The 25,687-nt window shown below is 56.4% G+C and overlaps 3 protein-coding genes across 3 annotated transcripts; 2 read left to right on the top strand and 1 right to left on the bottom strand.

Moving 5' to 3' along the window:
- The first annotated feature begins 642 nt into the window (after window positions 1-642).
- P3H3 (prolyl 3-hydroxylase 3) lies at window positions 643-14,055 on the top strand. The gene is made up of 15 exons (XM_052640294.1): window positions 643-1,116; window positions 1,948-2,100; window positions 2,456-2,657; window positions 2,754-2,885; window positions 3,350-3,486; window positions 5,255-5,344; window positions 6,543-6,595; window positions 6,745-6,812; window positions 6,907-7,031; window positions 11,196-11,297; window positions 11,571-11,721; window positions 11,899-12,016; window positions 12,095-12,170; window positions 13,247-13,387; window positions 13,531-14,055. The coding sequence occupies exons 1-15, from the start codon at window positions 643-645 to the stop codon at window positions 13,681-13,683; spliced, it is 2,175 nt and encodes a 724-aa protein (XP_052496254.1). The 3' UTR covers window positions 13,684-14,055.
- Window positions 14,056-15,464: 1,409 nt separating this feature from the next.
- Window positions 15,465-21,032, top strand: GNB3 (G protein subunit beta 3). The gene is made up of 9 exons (XM_052640429.1): window positions 15,465-15,521; window positions 15,783-15,821; window positions 17,611-17,717; window positions 17,815-17,878; window positions 17,992-18,154; window positions 18,236-18,302; window positions 18,393-18,594; window positions 19,932-20,148; window positions 20,926-21,032. Exons 1-9 carry the CDS (start codon window positions 15,465-15,467, stop codon window positions 21,030-21,032), a joined length of 1,023 nt encoding a protein of 340 aa, XP_052496389.1.
- A 2,427-nt stretch (window positions 21,033-23,459) lies between these two features.
- Window positions 23,460-25,461, bottom strand: CDCA3 (cell division cycle associated 3). The gene is made up of 5 exons (XM_052640431.1): window positions 25,342-25,461; window positions 24,686-24,812; window positions 24,193-24,486; window positions 23,741-23,844; window positions 23,460-23,612 (listed from the first exon to the last, which is right to left on the bottom strand). The coding sequence occupies exons 1-5, from the start codon at window positions 25,459-25,461 to the stop codon at window positions 23,460-23,462; spliced, it is 798 nt and encodes a 265-aa protein (XP_052496391.1).
- Between the last annotated feature and the right edge of the window lie 226 nt (window positions 25,462-25,687).

Raw genomic sequence — 25,687 nt, 5'->3', positions numbered from 1 at the left:
ATGGCAACCCACTCCAGTATTCTAGCCTGGAGAATCCCATGGACAGAGGAGCCTGGCGGCCACATTGCATGCCTGAGCTCTCCTCCTTTCCCCAAATGTGTATGCGCCCACTTTCTGGGCAGGAAAACGTTTGAGCAGACTTGGTGTCAGGCCTGGAGTTTACCCTCCGCCCTGCAGCATTCTAAAGCTCTTTTTCTTCTACAAGTGCGGGTGGGTGTGCGGGAGGCTTCCACTCTCCTTTTCCTGGGCCCAGAGTGGAGGGGAGTCCAGTCCATCATAGCGATTCCCGCACGATGGGCCCCCCGAGGTTGGAGTCAGGGGTCCTAAGAGGCTCCTCAGGCCTGCTCCAGGGCCGGCTTCTGCCCTCTTCTCTCCACCGTCTGTTTCTCGCTGGACGCCACCCAGCTTGTCCTAAAGCCCACGTTCTCCACGTTCTGCCGCCGCCGCGGGCGTCCTCAGACTCCAGTCTCTCTCTCACCCCGGCCTCTCCGAGCTGGGGCTCGGGCGCATCAGCTCCCGGCGGCGCTCCTCCCTCCTCTCCATCCCTCCTTCCTTTCCCCTCCCTCTTCCTTCCCCCTTTTCCTCCCTCTCGCTCTCGGCTCCCTCAGTTCCCTCCTGCAGCCAGCCGGCGGCTCTGGCGCGATGCTCCGGCTCCTCCGGTGGCTGCTGCTCCTGTTGCTCCTGCCTCCCCCGGGATCCCCCGAGCCCCCCGGCCTGGCCCCGCCGTCCCCGGGGGCGCCTCCCCAGGCCCCCGACTTGCTCTACGCGGACGGGCTGCGCGCCTACGCGGCGGGGGCCTGGGCGCCCGCGGTGGCGCTGCTGCGGGAAGCGTTGCGGAGCCGGGCGGCGGTGGGCCGCGCGCGGCTGGACTGCGGAGCGCACTGCGCGGCCGAGCCGGGGGTCTCGCTCCCCGCCGCCCCGGGGCCCGACTCCGGGCCGGGGGCCTGGGAGCCGCTGCTCCTCCGCGCGGCGCTGCGGCGCGCCGAGTGCCTGACCCAGTGCTGGGCGCGGAGGCTGGGCCCCGGGGGCGCGGCGCGGCTCCGCGTGGGGAGCGCGATCCGGGACGCCTTCCGCCGGCGGGAGCCCTACAACTACCTGCAGAGGGCCTACTACCAGGTGCGGGGCCCGGGGGTCCTGCTGCAGCTCCCGGGAAGGGGCGGCGAGCAAACGCCGGGACTCGGGTGGGGCTGTGTAGACCACAAAGGCTGGGACCTTTGGAGTAGGTCCTGGCAAACCGCGACCAGTACCTACAGAGTGGGGCACGGCCTCGGGAGGGTGGCAGCAAAGTTAGAAGGGGGTGGAAGCCGATCGAAGATGGAGGGCAGGGGCCTGGAGTTCTAGGAAGTCTTACTGAGACCTACGTGGAGTGATAGCGCCTCTTCCCAGGAATGAAGTGGGGCGGGGACAGGGGCGGGAGACGCAGCTGGAGAGAGGGAACTGGGGGGCGGGTAGGGGGTGAGCGTGAGCCTCCGCTTGGGGCAGGAGGGAGCTTCGGGAAAGAAAGAGGTGGGCAGGGCTGAGGGCTCCGGTGTCCGGTCGTGGGACCCTGCCCAGCTACTGGTGCGGTAGCTGTTGCCTACTAACGCCTACGTGGCCGGGGAAGGGGGGCGCCGGTCACACACACCTCAGCTCAGGGTCCTAGAGACCTGCGGTTTTTGGTGGCGGCTAGGGTCACCCCTACATCCCCACCTCGCGCGGCCATCACTTCCGCCTTGTCTCTCCAGTGAGGTCCCTTTGCCCACACCCCACCCACTCCAGTCTTTGAGACCCCCTTTCCGTGGCTACCAGACTCCTGAGAGTCCCCACTTACTGGGGGTCTGGAGGTTGGGTGGTGGGCAGCTTTCACCTACCCAGTCTTCCAGAAGGCTAGGGTGGGGATGCTGGGGAGGGGCAGACTCTGACACCCCTGCCCTGGGGGCTGACTCCCCCATCCCTCCCGCGCCTCAGCTGAAGAAGCTGGACTTGGCAGCAGCCGCTGCGCACACCTTCTTTGTGGCAAACCCAGCACACCTGCAGATGCGGGAGGACATGGCTAAGTACAGACGGATGTCAGGGGTTCGGCCACAGAGCTTCCGGGACCTGGAGACGCCCCCATATTGGGTGAGACCCTCAGCTTGACCCCAGCCCACCCCCCAGCCTTTGACCGATGGGCTACACAGGCCTCGCCCGGCTGCGCACTGTCTACTGGGCATCAGGAAATCCCGGTATGTCCTCTGTGACCCTGACGGGAGGGCCCGTCTCTGGGACCTGGTTGTCCTCCTGAGACTCGCAGTCTCACGTGCTAACACTCGGATTCTCAGGCTTGCCCTGTATTCCCCAAGGTGACCTGGGACCTGGAGTCCAGGCCCCAGTGAGGCCAACGCCCCTCCCCTTCTTTCTGTCTCCCGATCTATCTTGGCACCCTCCAGCCCCACCCCCAGGATGTCGGGTGACTGACCTTTCCCCTCCCCAACAGGCAGCCTTTGACACCGGCCTGGAGCATCTTGGGCGCCAGGAGGCAGGCCTGGCACTGCCCTGGCTGGAGGAGGCCCTGCAGGAGAGCCTGGCTCAGGTGGAGAGCTGCCGGGCTGGCTGTGAGGGCCCCGAGGAACAGGAGAGGGAGGCAGAGGAGGAGGAGGGGATCGGGAGCCAGGGCGGTCTGTATGAAGCCATCGCAGGTAAGGGGCTGGAGTGCGGGGGGTGGGGATCACGGTGCCGTGGGGTGGGGGGAGGCATATCAGTAGCTGAGTGAGTCCCCCTTGTGTCCCCCACAGGGCACTGGACCCGTGTCCTGCAATGCCGGCAGCGCTGCGTGGGGGACGTGGCTACGCGTCCTGGTCGCAGCCTCCCTGTTCCCGACTTCTTTCCCACCCAGCTGAGGCGGCTGCACGAGGCGCATGCTCAGGGTCAGTGAGGGGGAAGGGTGAGCCCCGGGTGGGTGGGCTGGGGCTGAACCCGGAGAGTGAAGGTCTGTCTCTGATGGTACCCAGAGCTCCACCTCTCCATCCTTCCATCTATCTCTGCATCTGAGTAGGTCGAGGCTCCCTGGGGACCATCACCTCAGAGGACTCTGGCTCTCCATTGTGGGACGCTCGGGAGCTGGGTCACAGGGCTCTTTCTGTCCTCGCTGCTTCTCACTTTCCTTTCTTCTCTCCTCTCTTCCTCCCCTCTGAACTCTGCCCGCACAGCCCAGGTATGTTCCAGGAAGCTTTGGAAAGAAGCAATGGATGAGGCTGTCTGCTGGGTGGGATGGTCACTGGGAGACCACCTTCTCCGGCTCTGCCTCTGTCCCCCGGCTTTTGGCCCTGCCCAGGATGACTGGGGTGCTTGGTCTCTGGGCCGCACCCCCAAGCTGTTGCTCTGTCCCCAGTGGGGAATCTGTCCCAGGCTATGGAGAATGTTCTGAGCTTCCTGCTCTTCTACCCGGAGGATGAGGCTGCCAAGACGGCTCTGGACCAGTACCAGGCCCAGCTGGGGGAGCCGAGACCTGGCCTCGGGCCCAGAGAGGTACCCCCTACTCACTGACCCTGTGGATGTGTGCTAAGTTGCTCAGTCGTGTCCGACTCTTTGGGACCCCATGGACCGTAGGCTCACCAGGCTCCTCTGTCCATGGGATTTCCAGGGCAAGAACACTGGAGTAGGTGGCCATTCCCTTCTCCAGCTCACCCTGTGAGGTTGTCCTAAATCAGACAAATACAGTGGAGAAGTCACCTGGACCCGCCCCCCATTCTGGCCAAAGGTGACCCCAAGTTCAGCATCTGGCTTTGCGTCCACTCCCTGCTCCCCACTTCAGGCTGTCTTTCTGTTTTTTCTAACTTATTTCGGCTGCACTGGGTCTTCATGTGGCCCACAGGCTCATCTCCTTGGCACGTGGGTTTTCTCTAGTTGGTGCACGCCTTCTCTTGTTACAGTGTGTGGGCTTAGTTGCCCTGCGGCTTGAGGGATCTTAGTTCCCTGACCAGGGATTGAACCCATGTCCTCTGCATTGGAAGGTGGTTTCTTTTTTTAGCAGAAACATTACTGTACTGACAATGGTTCACATAGTCAAAGTGAAGGGAAAGTGAGTCACTTAGTCGTGTCCCACTCTTTGCGAACCCACTGACTGTACAGTCCATGGAATTCTCCAGGCCAGAATACTGGAGTGATAGCCTTTCCCTTCTCCAGGGGATCTTCCCAATCCAGTGATCGAAACTAGGTCTCCTGCATTGCAGGCGGATTCTTTACCAACTGAGCTATCAGGGAAGCCCTCCCATATAGTCAAAGCTATGGTTTTTCCAGTAGTCATGTATGGTTTTGAGAGTTGGACCATGAACAAGGCTGAACACCGAAGAATTGATGCTTTCGAACTGTGGTGCTGGAGAAGACTTCTAAGAGTCCCTTGGACTGCAAGGAGATCCAACCAGTCAATCCTAAAAGAAGTTAGTCCTGGATATTCATTGGAAGGACTGATGCTGAAGCTGAAGCTCCAATACCTTGGCCACCTGATTTGAAGAACTGACTCACTGGAAAAGACCCTGATGCTGGGAAAGATTGAAGGCAGGAGGAGAAGGGGACGATAGAGGATGAGATGGTTGGATGGCATCACTGACTCAATGGACATGAGTCTGAGCAAGCTCTGGGAGTTGGTGACGGACAAGGAAGCCTGGCGTGCTGCAGTCCACGGGATCACAAAGAGTTGGCCATGACTGAGCAACTGAACTGAACTGGGTTGTTTATTTGTTTATTTATTTATTTTGGCTGTGCTGATTGCTGCATGGGCTTTGGATGGAACCTGTGTCTCCTCATTGGCAGGCAGATTTTCTTTGCTGTTAAGATTTTTTTTAATGTGGACCATTTTTTTTAAGCCTTTATTGAATTTGTTACAGTCTTGTATCTATTTTATGTTTTTTTTGCATTTTGGCTGCAAGGCATGTGAGATCTTAGTTTCCCAACTAGGAACTGAATCCTTACTCCTTGTGTCAGAAGGCAAAATCTTAACTGCTGGACCACCAGGGAAGTCCCCTGGCTCTACTTCTGAGTCCAGGCCAGCCTTCTTCCTTTAAACTCACCCCTGCTTGCCCCAACCTAAACTCACCCCTGCTTGCCCCAACCTGTGCACAAGTGGGCACGTGTGTACACACACACACACACACACCCCAGTCTGAGCTCGGAGACCCTGACTGCTGAGGGAGGAGGGTTGACAGAGGGGCAGGACCAGGCTTAGGGAGCCTGTGGGCAGCCCTCCTCTTTTCCAGCCTTAACTCCCCCTCCTGCTGTCGGCTCCTACTGTCCCCAGGACATCCAGCGCTTCGTCCTTCGATCCCTGGGGGAGAAGAGACAGCTGTACTATGCTGTGGAGCACCTGGGGGCCAGCTTCAAGGATCCCGTGAGTGACCCCGCTTCTCCCCCTGGCCGCCCCCAGGAGGGGGCCAGCAGCAGTGCCCTACGGGGTGTGCCACGTCCCTCCTCAACAGCACGTCTCATTTCTCCACAACCCTGTGAGGCTTGGAGAGGACTCTGTGCCCCAGGGTCACAAGACACAGGCAGGTGCCTGTGGTCACAGGCAGCTTTGGGATCACGCAGGCCTAGGTGTTGGTCTCTCTGCCGCAGACAAGCTCTGGACCTTTGCTGGCTCGGCCTCAGCTTCCCTGTAAAATGGAAACACCATACTTATAGCTCTGTTGAAGTCATGTCACTTGCTACAAAGTACAGGAAAGTCTGATGCTTGTTTTCATACTCTTCTTTCTGTGGTAGTTTTGAGGGGAAACTAAAAGGCAGAGGTTATTCTCGTCAGTGCTCCAGCGTCAGGCAGGCTCCCCCAGCCTTCTCGGCTATCTTGCTGTTTGAAGCCAGTATTTCCTAACTGGGAGAAAAGGGGCTGTCCCTACTCTGCCCAGTAGGTGTCGCTAGCATCCCTGTGTCGTGGCCGTCAGAGATGTTTGCAGACATTGCCCTGTCCCCTAACGGACAAGTCTGTTGGGCACCGTCGCTTAAATCCCAACCCTGTCTTTAGGGGCTGTGTGACCTTGGGCATGTTACTTTATGTTTTTGTGTCTCAGAGCCCTCAGCTGCAAAATGGGCGCATTAATACGACCTGTTTGATAAGACTATTGTAAACTTTAAATGATAAACTCCACATCTGTATAGAAAACTCTTCCCTGGTGGCTCAGATGGTAAAGCATTTGCCTGCAACGCAGGAGACTCGGGTTCCATCTCTGGGTGGGGAGGATCCCCTGGAGAAGGGAGTGGCAACCCACTCCAGTATTCTTGCCTGGAGAATCCCATGGACAGAGGAATCTGGCGGGCTACAGTCCATGGGGTCGCAAAGTCGGACACGACTGAGCGACTAACACACATATAAAGCTCTTTAAAAAGCACCTGGCGAACAGTGCTTTGTAAGTTGTTGTTATTATGATTGCGGTGTTTGGCCCAGTGCCCAGGGCTCCTGACAATGAGTCCAGGGCGTCCCCATTTCCACTTTCCCCTCTGGAAGCAGGAGGACTTTAGTATGGTAGCCCATGGTCTACCGTCAAGGACTCAGAGGTGGACTTGGCAGGTGATGGTTCTTTTCCTGACCATCCCAGGACCTATGGACCCCAGCTGCCTTCATCCCTGAGGCCCTTAGAGAAAAGCTCAGGTAGGAGGTGCCTTGCGGTGGGAGGGGCGTGGCCTGGGTGGGAGGGGCGTGGCCTGCGTGGAGGGTAAGGGGAGGAGTCCTGGGAGGCGGGGTTTGAGAGATGGGTCTGGACTGGCCTGTGTTCATTGAGCATGTTTCTCACCCCTGAGAGAGGATCAGGAGAAGAGGCCGTGGGATGATGAGCCTCCACAACCGAAGCCCCTGACTCACTGGAAGGGTGAGTTCCTGGGACAGCAGGAGGCAGGAGCCTGGAAGGGGCTGGGTCTGCCCTCGGGGGACCATCAACCCGCTGCCCTGTCCCTCCCCCGCAGATGTCCTCCTCATGGAGGGAGTAACCCTGACCCAAGATGCGAGGCAGCTGAATGGGTCGGAGCGAGCCGTGCTGGACGGGCTGCTCACCCCAGCCGAGTGTGGGGTGCTGCTGCAGCTGGCCAAGGTGAGAGGACCTGTAAGGAAGTGGCACAGTGCTACTGGGGGACCCTCAGGCACAGCTGCCTGCCCCCTTGCTCTTGGCCTGTCCCCCCCCCTCGCCACCCTCCCCACTCCCCTGCCCTCTCAGACCCTCCAGTGGGGACTGCTGATGTTCTCTCCTTCCTGTGGACAAGTTCCTTTTCCTCTCAACTTAACTGACATGGGGCTTCCCCAGTGACAGCTCAGCGGGTAAAGAATCCATCTGCAATGCAGGAGACACAGGAGGTGCAGGGTCAATCCCTGGAAAAATCCCCTGGAGGAGGAAGTGGCACCCCACTCCAGTATTCTTGTGTGCAGAATCCCATGGACAGAGGAGCCCGGTGGATTACAGTCCAAAGCGTGGCAAAGAGTTGGACATGACTGAGCGACTAAGCTGACATGGCATAGCTGGCATGGGCTGGACATTTTACAGAAGTTTGCTAGAAACTGATGGGAAGAACAAAACAAAAAACGTAAATGCATCAAAAAGGGTGGGTGTGCAGGTGAAGATGCCTTGGTTGGCTGAGAGCTTAGTTATTGGCTCTGCAGACACACAGGCTGCTTCTCCATCATCACGTCTCTCAGGCTGAATGATCTGTATTCACCAGGTTGAGTCTGCCAATATATGAAACTTCAGTCTCACTCTGGGTTTGTTCTTCTCTGAGTCTCTGGTAATACTGGAAATACCCAGGTTCCAGGGAGAAGCAGATAAACACAGACTGTGCATTTGGGAACTCAGTATACAGAGAAGGCATTAGGCATGGAGACATAATCACAGCAGGTGGTGAGTTTGATAAAAGATGTACTCATCCAATTGGAAGCACCAAGATGAAAATTACAGAAGAATTCCTGGAAGGGGTGGCATTTGAGCTTCATCTTAAGCATGAGTTAACCAGACAGCATGAGTTGCCAACATCCATTGGATCATAGAAAAAGCAAGAGAATTCCAGAAAAACATCTACTTCTGCTTCATTGACTATGCTAAAGCCTTTGACCGTGGAGAAACAACAGCACACTGTGGAAAATAAAGAGATGAGAATGCCAGATCACCTTACTTGCCTTCTGAGAAACCTGTATGCAGGTCAAGAAGCAAAATTTAGAATCAGACATGGAATAATGGACTGGTTCAAAATTGGGAAAGGAGTACATCAAGGGTGTATATTGTCACCCCGCTTATTTAACTTCTATGCAGAGTACATCATGTGAAATGGCAGGATGGATGAAGCACAAGCCAGAATCAAGATTGTTGGGAGAAATATCAATAACCTCAGATATGCCAATGACACAACCCTTATGGCAAAAAGCAAAGAGTAACTAAAGAGCCTCTTATGGGGACTTCCCTGGTGGTCCAATGGCTAAGACTCTGTGCTCCCGGTACAGGGGGCCGGGTTCTATCCCTGCTGCAAATAAGAGTTCACATGCTGCAATGAAAGATCCTGAGTGTTGCAACTAAGACCCGGCTCAGTAAAATAAATAAGTAAATAAAATATTAAAAAAAATAAAGAGCCTCTTATGAAGATGAAAGAGTAGAGTGAAAAAGCTGGCTTAAAACTCAGCATTCAGAAAATGAAGATCATGGCATCTGGTCCCATCACTTCATGGCAAATAGATGGGGAAACAATGGAAACAATGGCAGACTATTTTCTTGGGCTCCAAAATCACTGCAGATGGTAACTGCACCCATGAAATTAAAAGACGCTCCTTGGAAGAAAAGCTATGACAAACCTAGGCGGCATATTAAAAAGCTGAGACATTACTTTGCCAGCAAAGGTCGGTCTAGTCAAAACTATGGTTTTTCCAGTAGTCATGTATGGATGTGAGAGTTGGACCATAAAGAAGGCTGAGTGAGGCTTGATCGCGCCTCTGCATATGCCAAGCCTCCTTCCTGGGGGATATGTCAGGGGCCAGCATGAGGAACTCCGCCCATGGCAACTGAGAACTGAAGTATTGATACTTTTGAACTGTGGTGCTGGATAAGACTCCTGAGAGTCCCTTGGACTGCAAGGTGAAAGAGTAGAGTGAAAGTGTAGAATTGATCCAACCAGAAAATCCTAAAAGAAGTTAGTCCTGGATATTCATTGGAAGGACTGATGCTGAAGCTAAAGCTCCAATACTTTGGCCACTTGATTCTAAGAACTGACTCACTGGAAAAGACCCTGATGCTGGGAAAGATTGAAGGCAGGAGGAGAAGGGGATGACAGAGGACAAGATGGTCAGATGGCATCACTGACTCAATGGACATGAGTTTGAGCAAACTCTGGGAGATAGTGAAGGACAGGGAAGCCTGGCGTGCTGCAGTCCATGGGGTAGCAAAGAGTCAGACTGGACTGAACGACTAAACAACAGCAACAACAACCAGATAAAGAAGGGAGGAAAATCAGGCTGCGGGGAGGAAAAATGAGGGGGCGGGGTTTGGGAACTGGAGTGGAGCACGGGAGTTCAGAGCATGGGCGTGCCCAGCAGGAATTACCTGTGTGGCCTTGGGCTATGCATTTCAACATCTGTGAGCCTCGTTTCCTCCTCTACAAAACAGGGCTAAACACGGTGGTTTTGTTGTAGGGCTGTTTATGAGGATTAAATGAGTCAGTACATGGTAAAGCTCTTGGAAGAATGTGCTAATACTCAGTATGAGCTGTTGCTATTATCAGGCTGTGTATTATCCAGGGGCAGGAATGGGGAGGAGGCGCGGGTTGAGAGATGGGTGAGGACCTCTGTACCCTGCCAAGGAGTTTGGACTCTCTTTGTAGATGGTGGACAGTTTACAGAAGGATTTAAGGAGGAGTGGATTTTTGTCTTCTGCAGAACTCCAAAGTGCAGGGTCTGGAGTCTTCGTCCTATAGGACCGGGAGCGCCCTCTAGTGGCAGCACAGAGAATGCAACGGGACAGGGAAGTAAGGAGGAGCTTAGGGGTGACAGCCCTAGGATAGGTCTCATTTCAAGGCAATGAAGACGAGGACAGATGAGAAATATTTAGAAACTCAAAGAAAGAGAAGTTAACTAAATCTATGTGTGTGTGTGGGGGGGTGCTCAGTCTTATCCAACCTTTTGGTACCCCATGGAGCCACCAGGCTCCTTTGTCCATGGGGTTGTCCAGGCAAGAATACTGGAGTGGGTTGCCATTTCCTCCTCCAGGGGATCTTCCTGACCCAGGAACTGAACCTACATCTCTTACGTCCCCTGCATTGGCAGGCAGGTTCTTTACCACTAGGGCCTCAGAGGAAATCTATGTGAGTGATGAAGAATGAACTCAAGGGTAACTCCCCGGTATCAGCTATCCCCTAGCCTCTGCCAGGGCGCTTGCAAGGTTGTAACTCTGCTTTAATTTTCCATGTAATACATCACTGTCTGAATTGACCTGGTTTGTTTTTCTCAGAATATAAAGCCTGTAGTAGCAGGGACTTTTCGTGTTCACAGTTGAGTCCCCAGTGCCCAGAACAGTGCCTGGCACATGGTGCTCAATGCCTACTGAATGATGGATGAATGAATGAGAGCTTGAGTGACTAGGTGGCCTCTCAGAGATGAGGCTTATGTACGGGGTAACTAGATAGTGGTGCTTTGAGCTTCAAAAAGTAGACTGAATAGAAAAAAGAAAGAAAAAGCAGATTGAAGAGGTGTCAGTAAAGGGTGATGAGAGTTGTGGAGGCAGCTGGGGGATTTGGAGTCAGCATCAAGGGTTCCCACATTCTCCAAGAGTGTGTCAGGTGAGAAGGGATGGGAGAGAGATGTGTCGGCTGGTGCCACATCCCCACCTCAGGTCTGCGGGGACCCGGCCCAACTGTTGAACCTCCTGCCAGGGTCTTGCTCCAGAGAGACTCCTCTGTTCTCAGCCCGTCAGAACGAGTGATCGAGCGCTTCCTGCCCCTTTCCCTGCTGTCCTGATCTCATGGAGCCTCTTCCCCACTGTAGGAAGCCCTCCAGAGTCCTATGCACAGTCCCCTCGGCCAGTGGGGTTCCAGATATTTACCAGGAGTGACCACACAGACGTGGAGTTGGTCATTCTATGGAAAGGGCAGCAGCTCAGAGAACTGCAGGAGCTTCCAGCCTCTTCCAGGGACTGGCTGGTTGGAGGGAAGGCCGTGTAGCCCTGTGAGGGGGGTGGTAGCCCGGATCTGGGCAGGGTGACCCCATAGCCAACTCCCTCTGTGCTTAGGATGCAGCTGAGGCTGGAGCCAGGTCTGGCTATCGGGGTCGCCGTTCCCCACACACCCCCCACGAACGCTTTGAGGGGCTCACGGTGCTCAAGGCCGCGCAGGTGAGGAGACACAGAGCTGGAGAAGAGGGCTGGTCTCTCTGCTTGTGGAGGGCTCTCCTGGGACTCAGGAGTTCTCAGCCCAGGACTGATGGAGGGGGTTCCCCACTGAGGGACCCAGGTTGTTGCCACAGAGATAATGAAAGGAGCGGTCTGGGCTGGGTTGATGGGCAGCTGCAAGCCCCAAACCATGGGTGGATGGCAGTGGAGGTGGGGTAGAGGCTGGGACCAGCCTTACCATACCTCCCCTTCCCCACCCTTTATTCTCTGCCGCAGCTGGCCCGGGCTGGGGCGGTGGGCAGTCAGGGTGCCCAGCTGCTCCTGGAGGTGAGCGAGCGGGTGCGGAGCCTAACCCAGGCCTACTTCTCCCCTGACCGGCCCCTGCACCTCTCCTTCACCCACCTGGTGTGCCGGAGCGCCATAGAAGGTAACCTCCAGGCCCCCCCCCCATCGCAGGGCCCTGCACACCCTCAGCACCCCCGCTATGTGGGTTTCCATCTTCACTGCAGGAGGACTGACTCCCCTGCCCAGCGGGGGCTTGGCTGTGACCCTGGATCTATAGGGTGGGTGTGGGTGGGCGCCCACCAGGCCCTTGGCTTCCCAGGGGAGCAGGCCCAGCGCATGGACCTGAGCCACCCGGTGCACGCCGACAACTGTGTCCTGGATCCCGACACTGGGGAATGCTGGCGGGAGCCCCCAGCCTACACCTACCGAGACTACAGGTCGGTGGCCCTCCAGGGGCTGGGCGGGGCGCCTGGCTGGGGTCTCACTGCCTGCCTCCTGTCTTCCTCTTTCCCCAGTGGACTCCTCTACCTCAACGATGACTTCCAGGGTGGGGACCTGTTCTTCACAGAGCCCAACGCCCTCACGGTCACGGTAACTGGGGGACCAGGGGGCAGGGAGGGGAGCAGGGAGCCCAGCCATAGGCTGGGGATTCAAAGCAGAGGGTGCCCAGAGGCAAATGCAGGGAGATGGCTGGGGCCGCCTTTGTTGCTGTTGTTTAATCGCCAAGTCGTGTCCGACTCTTTGTGACCCCGTGGACTGCAGCAGGCCAGGCTTCCCTGTCCTTCACTATCTCCCAGAGTTTGCTTAAACTTCTGTTTATTGAGTCAACCCTCTCCTTTCCGGCTTCTGCAGCATCTCCCCACTCTTGTCTGTTCAGGGGCTCTCCTAGCTCCTCCCAGGAGACCTCCAAGGGGCCCCTCCAGGCCCTGCCTTCAGTGATCACCTCACTTCCTATAGGAGGGAAGGTGAGGTACTTCCCTGGTTGGTCCTGTGGCTGAGACTCTGTGCCCCAAAGACTCGAAGGCCCAGGTTCGATCCCTGGTTGGGGAACTAGATTCTGCATGCTGCAACTGAAAAATCTTGTGTGTTGTAACTAAAACCCGGTACAGCCAAATAAATAAATAATAAATAACTAAATAAATAATAAAAAACTCAAAAATAAATACAGGTTGGGCGCTGAAGCACAGTACTCTAAGCCTCTACTCCAGGTAGAAGCTCAGGTCTAGGACCAGCAGAAGGACCGGAGCTGTGATTTTTTATTGTGCATTGCTCTGCCTTATCCATTTAGCTCCTTCTTTGCTCACCACCACCAGCTCCCTGTCATCCAATCCCTCTCTGGGGTGGAAAATGTCCCCAGGACCCTGATGCCCAGAACCCAGAGTCTGGTTGGGCAGAGGGTGGGCAGAAGAAGCAGGGCACAGGGGCGGACACAGTCCCTTCTCCTTTTGGCTCCAACTCCTCCAGCCTCCAGTCTGGCATTCGGTGCTCCCAGTGGAGGCCTGGTTGCCACTTGCCCCGAGGTAGTCCCTGAACTAAGGAGGGGATGTGGTGGGCAAGAGAGCTCCTGCTGTCTGAGCCCCTACCCCGTCCTGCTCCAGGGAGTCAGGGTCAAGGTCTCTGAAGACCTCTCCCTGGAGCTGAATCTACCATCCACCCCCCCAACCCAGGCACAGGTTCGGCCTCGCTGCGGCCGCCTCGTGGCCTTCAGCTCGGGCGTGGAGAATCCCCACGGCGTATGGGCCGTGACACGGGGGCGGCGCTGTGCCCTGGCACTGTGGCACACCTGGGCCCCTGAGCACAGGGAGCAGGTGAGCAGGCGGTGGGGCTTGGCTGTGTGAGGGGTGGGCACGCTGGCGGGCAAGGGGTGGGGCTGAGATGACCCAGGGAGAGTCCCAGGGCAGGGCGGATGCTGGTGAGGGGGAAATCAGCCTAGACCCTCCTCACTCCCCAGGAGTGGACGGAAGCCAAAGACCTGCTGCGGGGGCCAGAGAAGGATGAAGAAGACGTGGCCAGCAGGGACCCCGGCCCAGAACCCCCCAGCCGCAGGCTTCCACGGCTCCAGGACAAGGCTGGGAAGCCGCCTCGCATTCGAGAGGAGTTGTGAGGGGACCGGCCTAGCTTCTCGGGGATATGGCCTCTTGACTTGTGGAGGGTCTGCCTTTATGCCAGGGACCCCTGGGAAGCCCCTGTGTGACTGCTGCAGTACAGTGAGGCCTCCATCCCTGTACCCTGCCATCTTGGGGATCACCAGGGCCATGCAACCCTGGACTCGGAGGACCCTGTACAGACTTAGCCTGGGGACTGGCCTGGGCCCAGCCAGGATGGACCTCCAGGCCTAGGACAGACAGAAGACGGGCAAGGCCGAAGTGGAAAGAACTGGCAGGGGGCAGGGCCAGAGTGGGTACTGTAAGTGAGGAAGATGAGAGAGAGGGTCGCCCCCCCCACCCCCCGCCCTCCCCAGCCTGTCAATAAAGATCCTGACCATCCCTCTGCTGGGGCCAGTCAAGTGTATCGTGGTTTCCATGGTGGCTGGAGGTGGGAGAAGCTGTGGCTGGCCCGGGAGGAGACAGGTATCCTGGGCCTCCCAGAGATGGGCCCCTCCAGTCCGTGATTTGTCAGGGAAATCTCAACCACCTGCCTTCCTCATGCAAATGAACCCTGACCCCTGACAGCTGCTCCCTGGGCCTCTTACTCTAAGCCAGCGTCTTCCCTCTCTGAGCTTGGCCGAGACTTAGGGCAGCCTGATCCCTCTGCTTCTTGGCTTCACGGCCCCAGCAGAGTCCCGCGAGTCGTGAGGGCCCGACACCAGATGCGAGCCGCGGATGGGCTTGCTCTCCACTGCCATCCTCTGCACCCCAAGCTGGGCCAGGCCCGTCCGTCCTCTTTGGGTCTCCTGGACCTCCTCCCAACCCCCCAGGATCAGCCCCCGGGGGCAGCTGGTTGGGGTTTGTCCTGAAGAAGGATTATCCAGATCAGTGCCTTCTAATCTCAGCTCCTGCCTGTGCCTCCCCATGGCCACCACAGCCCGCTCCCCCACCACCCTGAGCTCGGGAGCACAACTCGGGGTGTTGACAATGGGCCATCTCTCCTGCTCGCTCTGGCTCCTGGGCTAGTTGCTAGGTAGGCCCTGATGGTGAAGATCATCACCACGGGATGGGGGGCCAGACCTGTGGGGGCACCCTGGAGCATGATCGGGCTGCTCCTTTGCACCCTCCCAGACCCAACCCTTAATCCTCACAGCTTTGCTCTAATCCCTTGGGGCCTGATGCTCTGCTCTCTGCCTGGAGAGGGACTGGCCAGGGACGCACCCCACCCTCCTCCCTCCAGGGCTTGTTGTGGGGTGCGGGGGGGAGGGGCGCCCTGCCCCGCTGTAGCCCCACACTCCTGCTCCCACCCTCCCTGGGCTGGGCCTAGGCCCCTCTACAAGCTGCACACCTCCCTCCCCGTCCCCTGGCCCCCCCACCCCCCCCCCACCCCCCTCCAGCTGATTTCATTTGCCTGACAGTCGTCATTGGCCCTACCCTTCCCTGTGTGCACCCCCCCGCACCCCCCCCAAACGGGGCCAGGCCAGGCCAGCTCCTCTGGCAGCAGAGCCGGGGCAGGTGACGGGCGGGTGTCGCGGCTGAGGGAGCCAGGAGGCGCCTGGGGACCAGAGCTGGAAGCTTAAAGTCAGAGCCCAAGTAAGAGGGGCTGGCCTGGCTTTGCCCTCTGGGTCTGGGGGCTGCGGGGGGCGCGGGGGAGGCCCGGGACTCCAGATGGCAGGGGAGGCAGTGCAGACCACCAGTGTGGACACGAGGAACACAAACGTGGTCTGGTGGGGGTCCCCCTACACACACCCCGTGTCCCCGGCAGGAGACCAAGGAGCCACCCCTCAAGCCGTCCGCCATGGGGGAGATGGAACAGTTGCGGCAGGAAGCGGAGCAGCTCAAGAAGCAGATCGCAGTAACCCCAGAACCCTCCATCCCACCAGGGGACATGGGGAAGCCAGGAACGGAGCGTGGCCCCCGGGGGAAGGGCTGGCTTCACCCTGATTGACATCTCAGAGACCCCTGACCTGGAAGTGCCCAGAGACTTCCTGAACTTGGAGCTCAGATTTGAGATGTGCCCCCCGCCCCTCAAAACCCTAGAGCCCCAAACCCACCCACCTAGACACCCGTGCACACACCCCGCCCGTACCCACGCCCATGTCTGCTTTCCCCCCAGGATGCCAGGAAAGCCTGTGCTGACACTACCCTGGCAGAGGTGAGCCCCCACCACCCTTGACAGGGCCAGAGGGGAGGGGTGGAGGGGAGGGGATGGTGTGGGAGCCCCCTGACCAGCCACAGCCTGGCGCCCAGGCTCCAGTACAGTGTGTCCTTGGAATGAGGAACGACATGAATTAATTCATTCAACATTTTGTGAGGTCTGCTATGGGCCAGGCACTGAGCCGGAGCCTAGGGAGGCAGATGCTGTCCTCATCCACAAAACAAGAGCGCCAACCCCTCCTGGCTGGCGGGCCAGGATGGAGAGGACTAGGGCTGTTAAACCAGAAGCCCTGGGAGACTAGCCGTTGCTGTTTAGTCGCTCAGTCTTGTCTGACTCTTTTGCGACCCCGTGGACTGTAGCCCGCCAGGCTCCTCTGTCCATGGGACTCTCCAGGCAAGAGTACTGGAGTGGGTTGCCATTTCCTTCTCCAGGGGTCTTCCCAATCCAGGGATTGAACCTGCATCTCCTGTGTGTGCAGGTGGATTCTTTACCACTGAGTCACCTGGAAAGCCCAGACAAGACTCTTAATTACGAGCTGACTGATAGTGCACTTTTTCAGTCCTGGATGCATTTTTTTTTCCCCACATTTTGACATCCTGGAAATTGAGATGCATCCAACAATGATCCTTACAGTTATAATCGGTAGCACTTTTTCTTTCTTAGTGATACATAAAAGAATGGTGCTTCTTGGAGCTGGTGCCATCTTAGATTGAATTAAATGTTAATAATAAGAGTAAACATTTACTGAACATGAGCCAGGCACTGGGCTAAGTTGCTTAAATACATAATTTCATTTAATTTTCCTGACAACTCCTTAAGTCTGGTGCTAAAAACTTCCTTCATTTTTGCAGATGGAAAAGGGGGCTTAGAGAGGTTAAGTAATTTGCCTGAGATAACAAAGCAAATAAATGGCAGGTCAGGTCTTTTGACTCTGGAGCCCCAGTCTAATGTCTAGAAGGCCAAAGGAGCCTCAGGGGCATAGGACCCCAAGTTTCAGGAGGGTGCAGTTCAGTGCCATGGTGCTGCTCTGGATACCCACTTAGCGCTGGCTGAGCAGCAGCTGTGGGTGAGGGCAGGCTCCTAGCGGCTGGGTTCAACCAAACGTATGCATATCATCCCAAGTCCATGTGTGGTGGACTCACATTGGCAGCTTGAATCGGTCAAGGTGGGGGTGTTTACATGATGGAACCCCCCTTCCCCCTCACCTCCACCCAGGAGAGGTGGTGGTTAAACCCTTAGCTACACACCCTGGCCTTGCCCATGTCTGTCTCTACACCCGTCTAAGCCGCTCCTGGGCAGGGTTGTCTTCTCAGCCCTCAGTCAGGCTAGAGGCCCGACTTCGAGCTGGGCATGGAACAGAAGCTCACACACAATCCTGGCTCAGATGCTGACACATAGGCATGCACCCTGCTCACCCTGATTTCTTTATTCTTATCTGTGCTGTGTGGTGTGTAGGATCCTAGTTCCCCAACCAGGGATTGAACCCATGTGCCTGCATTTGGAGCACAGAGTCCTAACCACGCACAGGGAGGTCTGCTCCCCTTGACTTCTGATACCCCCTTTCAGAGCTTTTCTGGTGGCTCAGATGGTAAAGAATCCACCTGCAATGCAGGAGACGTGGATTCTGTTCCTGTGTGGGGAAGATCCCCTGGAGAAGGGAATGGCAACCCACTTCGGTATTCTTGCCTGGAGAATTCCATGGACAGGGGAGTGTGGCGGGCTACAGTCCATGGGGTCGCAAACAGTTGGACACAACCGAGCAACTGAGCTAACTAACTTCCTGCAGCTGGTGTCTGGCCTCGAAGTCGTGGGACGTGTGCAGATGCGGACACGGCGGACCTTAAGGGGACACCTGGCCAAGATCTACGCCATGCACTGGGCCACCGACTCTAAGTGAGGCTTAAGAGGCCTGGGCTGGGGGGCAGGGGGGATAGGGGGAGACAGGCAGGAAAGGAGGGTTGGGAGCCACGTGTGTCTCTCCTCTGCCCAGGCTGTTGGTAAGCGCCTCGCAAGATGGGAAGCTGATCGTGTGGGACACATACACCACCAACAAGGTATCAGCCCGGCCCACGGCCCCGCTGTCACCCGCCTTCCTGGGGCATCCCATGCCCTTCCTGTGCCCCGACCTGGGAGCTCAGCCCAGGCCCCTGCCATCCCACCCCTGCAGGTCCACGCCATCCCGCTGCGCTCCTCCTGGGTCATGACCTGTGCCTACGCCCCGTCAGGGAACTTCGTGGCCTGCGGGGGGCTGGACAACATGTGTTCCATCTACAGCCTCAAATCCCGGGAGGGCAACGTCAAGGTCAGCCGGGAGCTGTCGGCTCACACGGGTGAGTGAGAGGCCGAGGGTACCTGCGGGTTGTGCCCAGCAGCCAGGGCCCTGTCCTAACCGCCTCCACCCCCCGACCCAGGTTATCTCTCCTGCTGCCGTTTCCTGGACGACAACAACATCGTGACCAGCTCCGGGGACACCACGTGGTGAGGCCCGGGCGCCCGTGGGTGCGATGGCTGGGGCGGCGCCTCTGTGCTGGCCTCGCTGGGTGACAGCGTGTCCCCCCGGCCCTGCAGCGCCCTGTGGGACATCGAGACTGGGCAGCAGAAGACTGTGTTTGTGGGGCACACAGGGGACTGCATGAGCCTGGCCGTGTCCCCTGACTTCAGACTCTTCATCTCGGGGGCCTGCGACGCCAGCGCCAAGCTCTGGGACGTGCGGGAGGGGACCTGCCGGCAGACTTTCACGGGCCACGAGTCGGACATCAACGCCATCTGCGTAAGCCCCCCTTGCTTCAGTGTCCTCTGGGGACCACCTCCCCACCCCACCCCCACTCAGCCTTCATCCCATCCCACAGCCCCCCGCCCCTTTCCTTCTGACTTTTCACTTTGAAATAATTTCACCCACAGAAAAGTTGCTAGAATAACAGCAACAGTTCCCATCTGCCCTTCACCTGTGGTCACTGTCCCCTTTCTGCCGCATATGCGTTTTGGTTCCCTCTCTGTAGAGGGAGGGAGGGAGGGATGGACAGACACACACACGCCCATCTAGGTGTAGCTATAGATACTCTTGGTTATTAATTTTTTCCCTGGGTTCTTTGACAATACATTGTGGACCTCACGCCCCTCTAGCCCTTGAATACATCAGTGTGTTGGAGAAGGAAATGGCAACCCACTCCAGTATTCTTGCCTGGAGAATCTCATGAACAGAGGAACCTGATGGTTTTTGGTCCCTTGGGTTGCGAAGTGTTGGACACTACTGAAGTGACTTAGCACATACGTACTTCAGTATATACTTCCTAAAATCAAGGCCATTCTCTTCCATCGTCATAGTCTAATTCTTTTTTTTTTTAACATTTATAAATTTCTATTATTATGTTGTGATTTTTATTTTTGTTTTATTGCTGCATAACTTGCAGGATCTTAGTTCCCCCATGCCCCCTGCAGTGGAAGAACAGAGTCCTAACGCCCAGACCACTAGGGAATTCCTGGCAGTCTAATTCTTAAAATCAGGAAGTTTAAATTGATGCAATACTATAGTCTACATCTGTATTCCAATTTCACCAGTTATCTCCAAAATAGCCATGTTTTCTCTGTCCGCGAACACGCATCGCATTTCCTTGCCTTGTCTTTTCAGTTTCTTTTAAACTGGAAACCCTTTTTGCCCTTTTCCTGTCTTTGGTGACATTGACACTTTGGACAAGTACCGGCCAGTTTTCTGTAGACTTTCCCTCCATTGGGTTGTGAGACGTTTCCTGCGGATGAGATTCAGGATATGCGTGTGTACTGGGCCCTGTGCTGACACGCTGATCCAGGGCCTGGAGATGCTGGCGTCTGGGACAGCCTCCACCCTTCTGACCGTGTGACCGTGGGCACGCTGCCCACCCACCCTCAGCCCCGTGCTGTCCCCTGCCATGTGGCAGCACTGTGGAGACAGGGAAGGTGTAGGGAGCCTGGCTGCGGCTGGCAGGCCACAGAAGGGATGGAGCGGGAGCCAGAGAAGCTGAGGGAACTGGCCTGGAGCAGGGAGAGGGCAGGAGAGGTTGAGTGCTGCCCAGGTCTGAGTCCTGACCCTCACCGTCCCCACCCCCCGACCCTGGCCACCTGTATCTGCAGTTCTTCCCCAATGGAGAGGCCATCTGCACGGGCTCAGACGATGCCTCCTGCCGCCTGTTTGACTTGCGGGCCGACCAGGAGCTGACCACCTACGCCCACGAGAGCATCATCTGCGGCATCACGTCCGTGGCCTTCTCGCTCAGTGGCCGCCTGCTCTTTGCGGGCTACGACGACTTCAACTGCAACGTGTGGGACTCCATGAAGTGCGAGCGCGTGGGTAAGAGCCTGCCCGCCATGGCCACCTGGGCTCCGCTGTGGGTACCCTCTCACTGCTGCTCCCTCATTACTGGCTGACTCTGAGCTCTGTCCCTAGAGCCAGTCCCCTTGGTTCCCAGTCCAGAACCATCTCCTCTCAAAGCGAAGTTGCTCTAAGCGGCCCCTCGCCACGGCCCACTGCTGCAGCTGCCCCCCGCCAGAGGAGCTCCTTCCTGTCACCCCCAGACCTGTGGACCTGGACTGTCCAGTCAGGGCTGGGTTTCAGGGGCCTCCATGGAAGGGAAGGGCCACCGTGGGGGTTTTGCAGTGACAGGAGACCAGGGGATGGGATGTGACTTGAGGGCCCTGACCCCAACCCGGGTGCTTCTCTGGGACTGGCCTGGTCTGAAGTTGAATCAGATATTGTGGCTTCCTCTCTTGGGAGAGGCTGCGTGCCCAGGGAAGAGAACACTGGCCAGAGTCAGGATCCAGACCTTAATTCCACTGCTTACTGTCCGAGTGCCCTTGGCCGAGTCACTTGTCTCGGGGCCTCATTTGGAAGCCCTCCTTCCCCGTTTTCCGGGTCAAGGTGCCCTTGCTTTTCTCTCAGCAGCTGACACAATGTCCAACCCTCCCGTCCCTCACCCACCCCAGATCCTGGAGGGGAGATTGGCTTCGAGGGAAACCCCACCCCTTAGGACTAATCCGCTTTCCTCATTTAGTCGGATGCCCCGCCCCCTAACCTCTAACCCTGGCTCGCTAACACCTGCCAGGCTGACTCCTCTCCCTTTTTCTTAAGGTATCCTCTCTGGTCACGATAACAGGGTCAGCTGCCTGGGGGTCACAGCTGATGGGATGGCTGTGGCCACTGGTTCCTGGGACAGCTTCCTCAAAATCTGGAACTGAGGAGGCTGGAGGAGGGGATGTAAAAGGCCACGAAGACACTCACTCAGCTGCCCCTCTCCTGCACAGTTTAAGGTTTCTTTGAGCTTTTCTCTTCTACACCCCAGCTTTCCCCCTTTGAGGGCATTGGGGAGTATGGGGAGCGTGCCTTTGGGAGGCAGCATCAGGGACTCATTAGGGGTGGGGGAACTGCCCCATCTCCTCCCAGGCCTCCCCTCTCCCTTTGTGAGTAAGGACAATGGACCCCCACCCATCCCTAACCCTAACCTTGGCAGGCCTAGCAGGCTCTGTGTCTGAGGCCACAGGCCCTAGGATTCCTCCCCCAGAGCTACCACCTTTGTCTAGACCTGGTTGGCACAGGGTGCTCGGCCCCGTGACTGTGGCTCTGACACAACTAGGGTCCTGGCCCCTTCCCCTTCATGCTTTCTCCTTTGTCTACCTTCTTGCCTCTCCTCAAGCACCTGCAATAAAGAGTAGCACCTTGTATGTGTGTGATATTTGTTTCCCATCCTCTCCTCTTCTGGAAAGACACAGGTCCCACTTAAGTAAAGAAGTATTACAAGTGTGGTGATAGAGGTTGAGTACCAGGTAGCTGCAGGCAGAAGGGAGAGTGGAGGTAGAAACTCAAGCCTCAGGACCAAGGCCTGAGATGGGTCAGGAGCAGAAGGTGGCTGAGGGGGGCTGGGATCTGCACGACAGCTCAACACTGCCTGCCTTTGGTGCGTACAAGTGTGTTTGCACGGAAAGGTTATGTTGAGAAGGAATCAGATTACAAAAGGCCTATAGAAAGCTATAGGCAATGGGGAACAACTGAAGAGTTTTGAGCAGAGTGGTAATAATCAGTGATGCTTCTTGGGAACATCGCCCTCATAGCAATGTAGGTGGATGAAATGGAAGAAGGGGGAGCCTGGAGGGAATGGAGGTAAACAAGGTACAAGGCAGGTGGCAAGAAATGCAGGAGTGGCAGGACAGAGTGGAGAGGGAAGGGACGGGAAAGAGACTAAAGATACGGAATCACCAGGAGGAAGTGAACCAGGGCAATGATATGGGATATTCAGAGGGGAAGACTTGAGATGGTGGCCAAGGTTAGGGTTTGGCAGCCAGGGGGAGAGCGCTGTCATTCACAGGGTGAGGGGAGGCAGAGGAACCTTAGGGGAAGAGGACACATTCAACTTCAGACAAGTTGACTCTGAAGTGCCTCTGGGGCAGCTGGATGAAGGTGAGGGTTAGGTACAGAGACCTGGGTGTTACCAGAAATCGGGTGAAGGACAGTTGAAGCCCCAGAAGTGGGGGGAAGGGGTGGTGGTGGGATGAATTGGGAGATTGGGATTGACACATATACACTACTGTGTATCGCATCAAACCAGTCAATCCTAAAGGAAATCAACCCTGAATATTCGTTGAAAGGACTGATGCTGAAGTTGAAGCTCCAATACTTTGGCCACCTGATGTGAAGAGCTGACTTACTTTCCCTGGTGCTGGGAAAGATTGAAGGTAGGAGGAAAAGGGAATGACAGAGGATGAGATGGCAGAATGGCATCACCGACTCAACGGACATGAGTCTGAGCAAACTCCAGGAGACAGTAAAGGACAGGGAAGCCTGGAGCGCTGCGGTCCATGGGATCGCCAAGAGTCAGACTTGAGTCAGCAACTGAACAACAGCAATGCATAAAATAGATAGCTAATGAGAGCCTCCTGAATAGCACAGGGAACTCCACTCAGTGCTCTGTGGTGACCTAAACTGTAAGAAAATCCAAGGAAGAGGGGATATATGTATATGTATGGCTGATTCATTTTGTTTAAATCACTTGCTTTAATATACAGAAATACGTCAGACACAAAGAAAACCAACGAAGCTCTGAGTCCCAGGGTCGGCAGTTTAGGGGGAGTTAAGAGAACGAACCTTTCCAGTCTCCCAGGGCAAGAAGGGGTGGGAGGACCCAGAACATGGCCAGGCCCTGTGATTCAGTTTGTCAGCAGAAACTGACACGGCAGTGTAAAGCAACTATACTCCAATTAAAAAAAAAAAAAGGCCCCAGAAGTAAACATCCAGGGACAGAAAGAGGAAAGGGCCAAGGACAGCACCCTGGGGAACACTGGGATTTAGGGGAGGTGTGTAGATGAGGCTTGGAGGTGCCAGCATGGGGACAGTTAGGCCAGGGAATGCAAGCCCCCTCCAGGCTTTCTTCAGACAGGAGACCCAGTGCATGGTTTAGGTATAACACTTAAAAATATAACTTAAAATCACTTGCTTTAATATACAGAAATATGTCAGACACAAAGAAAACCAACGAAGCTCTGAGTCCCAGGGTTGGCAGTTTAGGGGGAGTTAAGAGAACGAACCTTTCCAGTCTCCCAGGGCAAGAAGGGGTGGCAGGACCCAGAACACGGCCAGGCCCTTGGGGGGCCTGGTGCTGGAGCCACGCAGGTCTAGTTCTCCACCAAAGGGAAGTGCTGATTTTCCTTGTCGTGACCCTGGCCTTGCTCCCATGCTCGTCCTCCAGTTTTCAGAAGTTGTCCAGTTCCCAGAACAGCCCCTTCCTTTAGCTCCCTAAAGTTTTCACTCAGGGAAGGCTGCTTACCCTGCAAAAGGGATTGGGCAAGGTGAGGGAGGGCAGGAGGCTGTTCGGGGAGAGAAGACCAGGTGGGGAAAAGGCCCCCATCATTACTCTGGCTTTCCTGGTAACAGCTTTCACCCGCTCGCCCTTTACCTGTCGTGGGGTCAGAGCCCCGGGGGAGTTGTCATCCTGCAGGATGGTGAGAGGAGACCTCCCTGGCACCTTGCTGTTTGCTTTCCGCCTGCTGCGCTTAGAACCTGTGCAGGAGACACAAGACACGGGTTTGATCTCTGGGTCAGGACGATCCCTTGGAGGAGGTCATGGCAACCCACTCCAGTATCTTGCCTGGAGAATCCCATGGACAGAGGAGCCTAGCAGGCTACAGTCCACAGGGTCAAAAAGAGTCAGACATGACATAAGTGAATTAACACACACACACATACATGCACAGGCACACACACTTAGAACCTCAAGTGAGTAAGGAATTAAAACAAGCAGCCAAAGTTAGGGGCTTTCAGGTTATTCCTCCTCTGTCCATCTGCGGACGTTATCCCAGAGTGTTCTCCCAATTGTTCTTCCCCATCCTGTGCCCTTAGATTCTGTACCTGAAGATCGAGGAGTCTCGGGGTCTCGCAAGGGCTTGTCTGAGCCCTGGCTGGACACAGGCGTTTCTGAGGCATGTCCTGTTTTCTCCTTGGCAAACACCTGCTCAGCAGGGAGCTCAGTCTGGCTCCCAGGAGGCACCTGATCTTCAAGGGAAAACTGGGTGCCCAGAGGCAAGTCCGGTCGAGGAGATGAAGGTGTCTCTAGGGGCAGGATAGCTTCAGGGGGAAGGCTTAATTTGGGGTCTTCGGTCTCAAATACATCACTCAGTTGTTTCACCAGTGGACTTGGGGGCTCTGGGGAGGGGAGAAGTGACATGAGATAGTGACCATCTGTCACAAATCATTCAGCAAGGAGGAAGGGATACATGGGCCTTAGAATTCGCGCCCTGGTCAGTGAGGGATTGGGAGAAGTCATTGGGAGACAGCAAAGTGTTGAGAAAAGAAAGACGTGGGTTCAAAGCAGGAGGATGACAGCATTGGGCCCAACACTTACCTCCGCTCGTCTTCATAGGTGTCCGTGCAATGCCAAGGGTAGGGGAGCGGGGATCTGAGTCCTGGACCAGCTTAGGTCCCTCCACCTGCTCCCCTGCTGGCAGGCTTGGCTGTGGGGAGCTCTCTACCTGTCAGGACCAAAGGCTAGAATGAGTCTGGGCCCTCAACTCTCCCTTCCCAGGTTTGTAGCCTTAGATCCATACTGCAGACGGGAATTGCAAAGGCCCTCAGATATTCAGCCTACTTCACCGGGATTGAGAGTATGGAAAATAAGGACTCAAAGGCGAGGGGTACTGGAGGAAGGGAGAGTTCTCTTAGATTAGGACTCTCTTGCTGCTGCTGCTGCTGCTGCTGCTGAGTCGCTTCAGTCGTGTCCGACTCTCTGCGACCCCATAGACGGCAGCTCACCAGGCTCCCCTGTCCCTGGGATTCTCTAGGCAAGAACACTGGAGTGGGTTGCCATTTCCTTCTCCAATGCATGAAAGTGAAAAGTGAAAGTGAAGTCGCTCAGTCGTGTCCAACTCAGCGACCCCATGGACTGCAGCCCACAGGCTCCTCCATCCATGGGATTCTCCAGACAAGAGTACTGGAGTGGGACTCTCAGCGACTCCGAAACTGAGACAGATTCGCTGCCTCCTCCTTGCCACCCCTGTGTACCTGGATGGGAGTGCGCAGGATGCCGGCGCTGGGTGAACGGGGGTCCGCCACTCGAGCCAGAAGCTTGTTGTGCGGCGGAGGCCGCGCTGGAGTGACTGGGACGCTCTTAGCTGAGCCCATCGTAACCAGCAGAAATAGGATGGGGCAGGGCCCGGCCCGGGAGAGGAGGGGATGCCTGCGAGAAATGACTCAGGTCTCAGCCCTTAGGGTGACCATGTTCGACCTTTGATTCCAGACCACCCGATCTCCCCCGCGTTCCCCGCTGAGAAACGGCCTGGCCGCCGGGCCAGAGGTATCTGCGGGGATGATGACTAATACAGTAGACAAGGCAACTCCTTCAGGGCCT

Source organism: Budorcas taxicolor, chromosome 5 (assembly GCF_023091745.1).
Source record: "Budorcas taxicolor isolate Tak-1 chromosome 5, Takin1.1, whole genome shotgun sequence".
In the NCBI taxonomy this organism is placed as follows: Eukaryota; Metazoa; Chordata; class Mammalia; order Artiodactyla; family Bovidae; genus Budorcas; species Budorcas taxicolor.
This window is presented reverse-complemented; position numbering and strand designations above follow the sequence as displayed.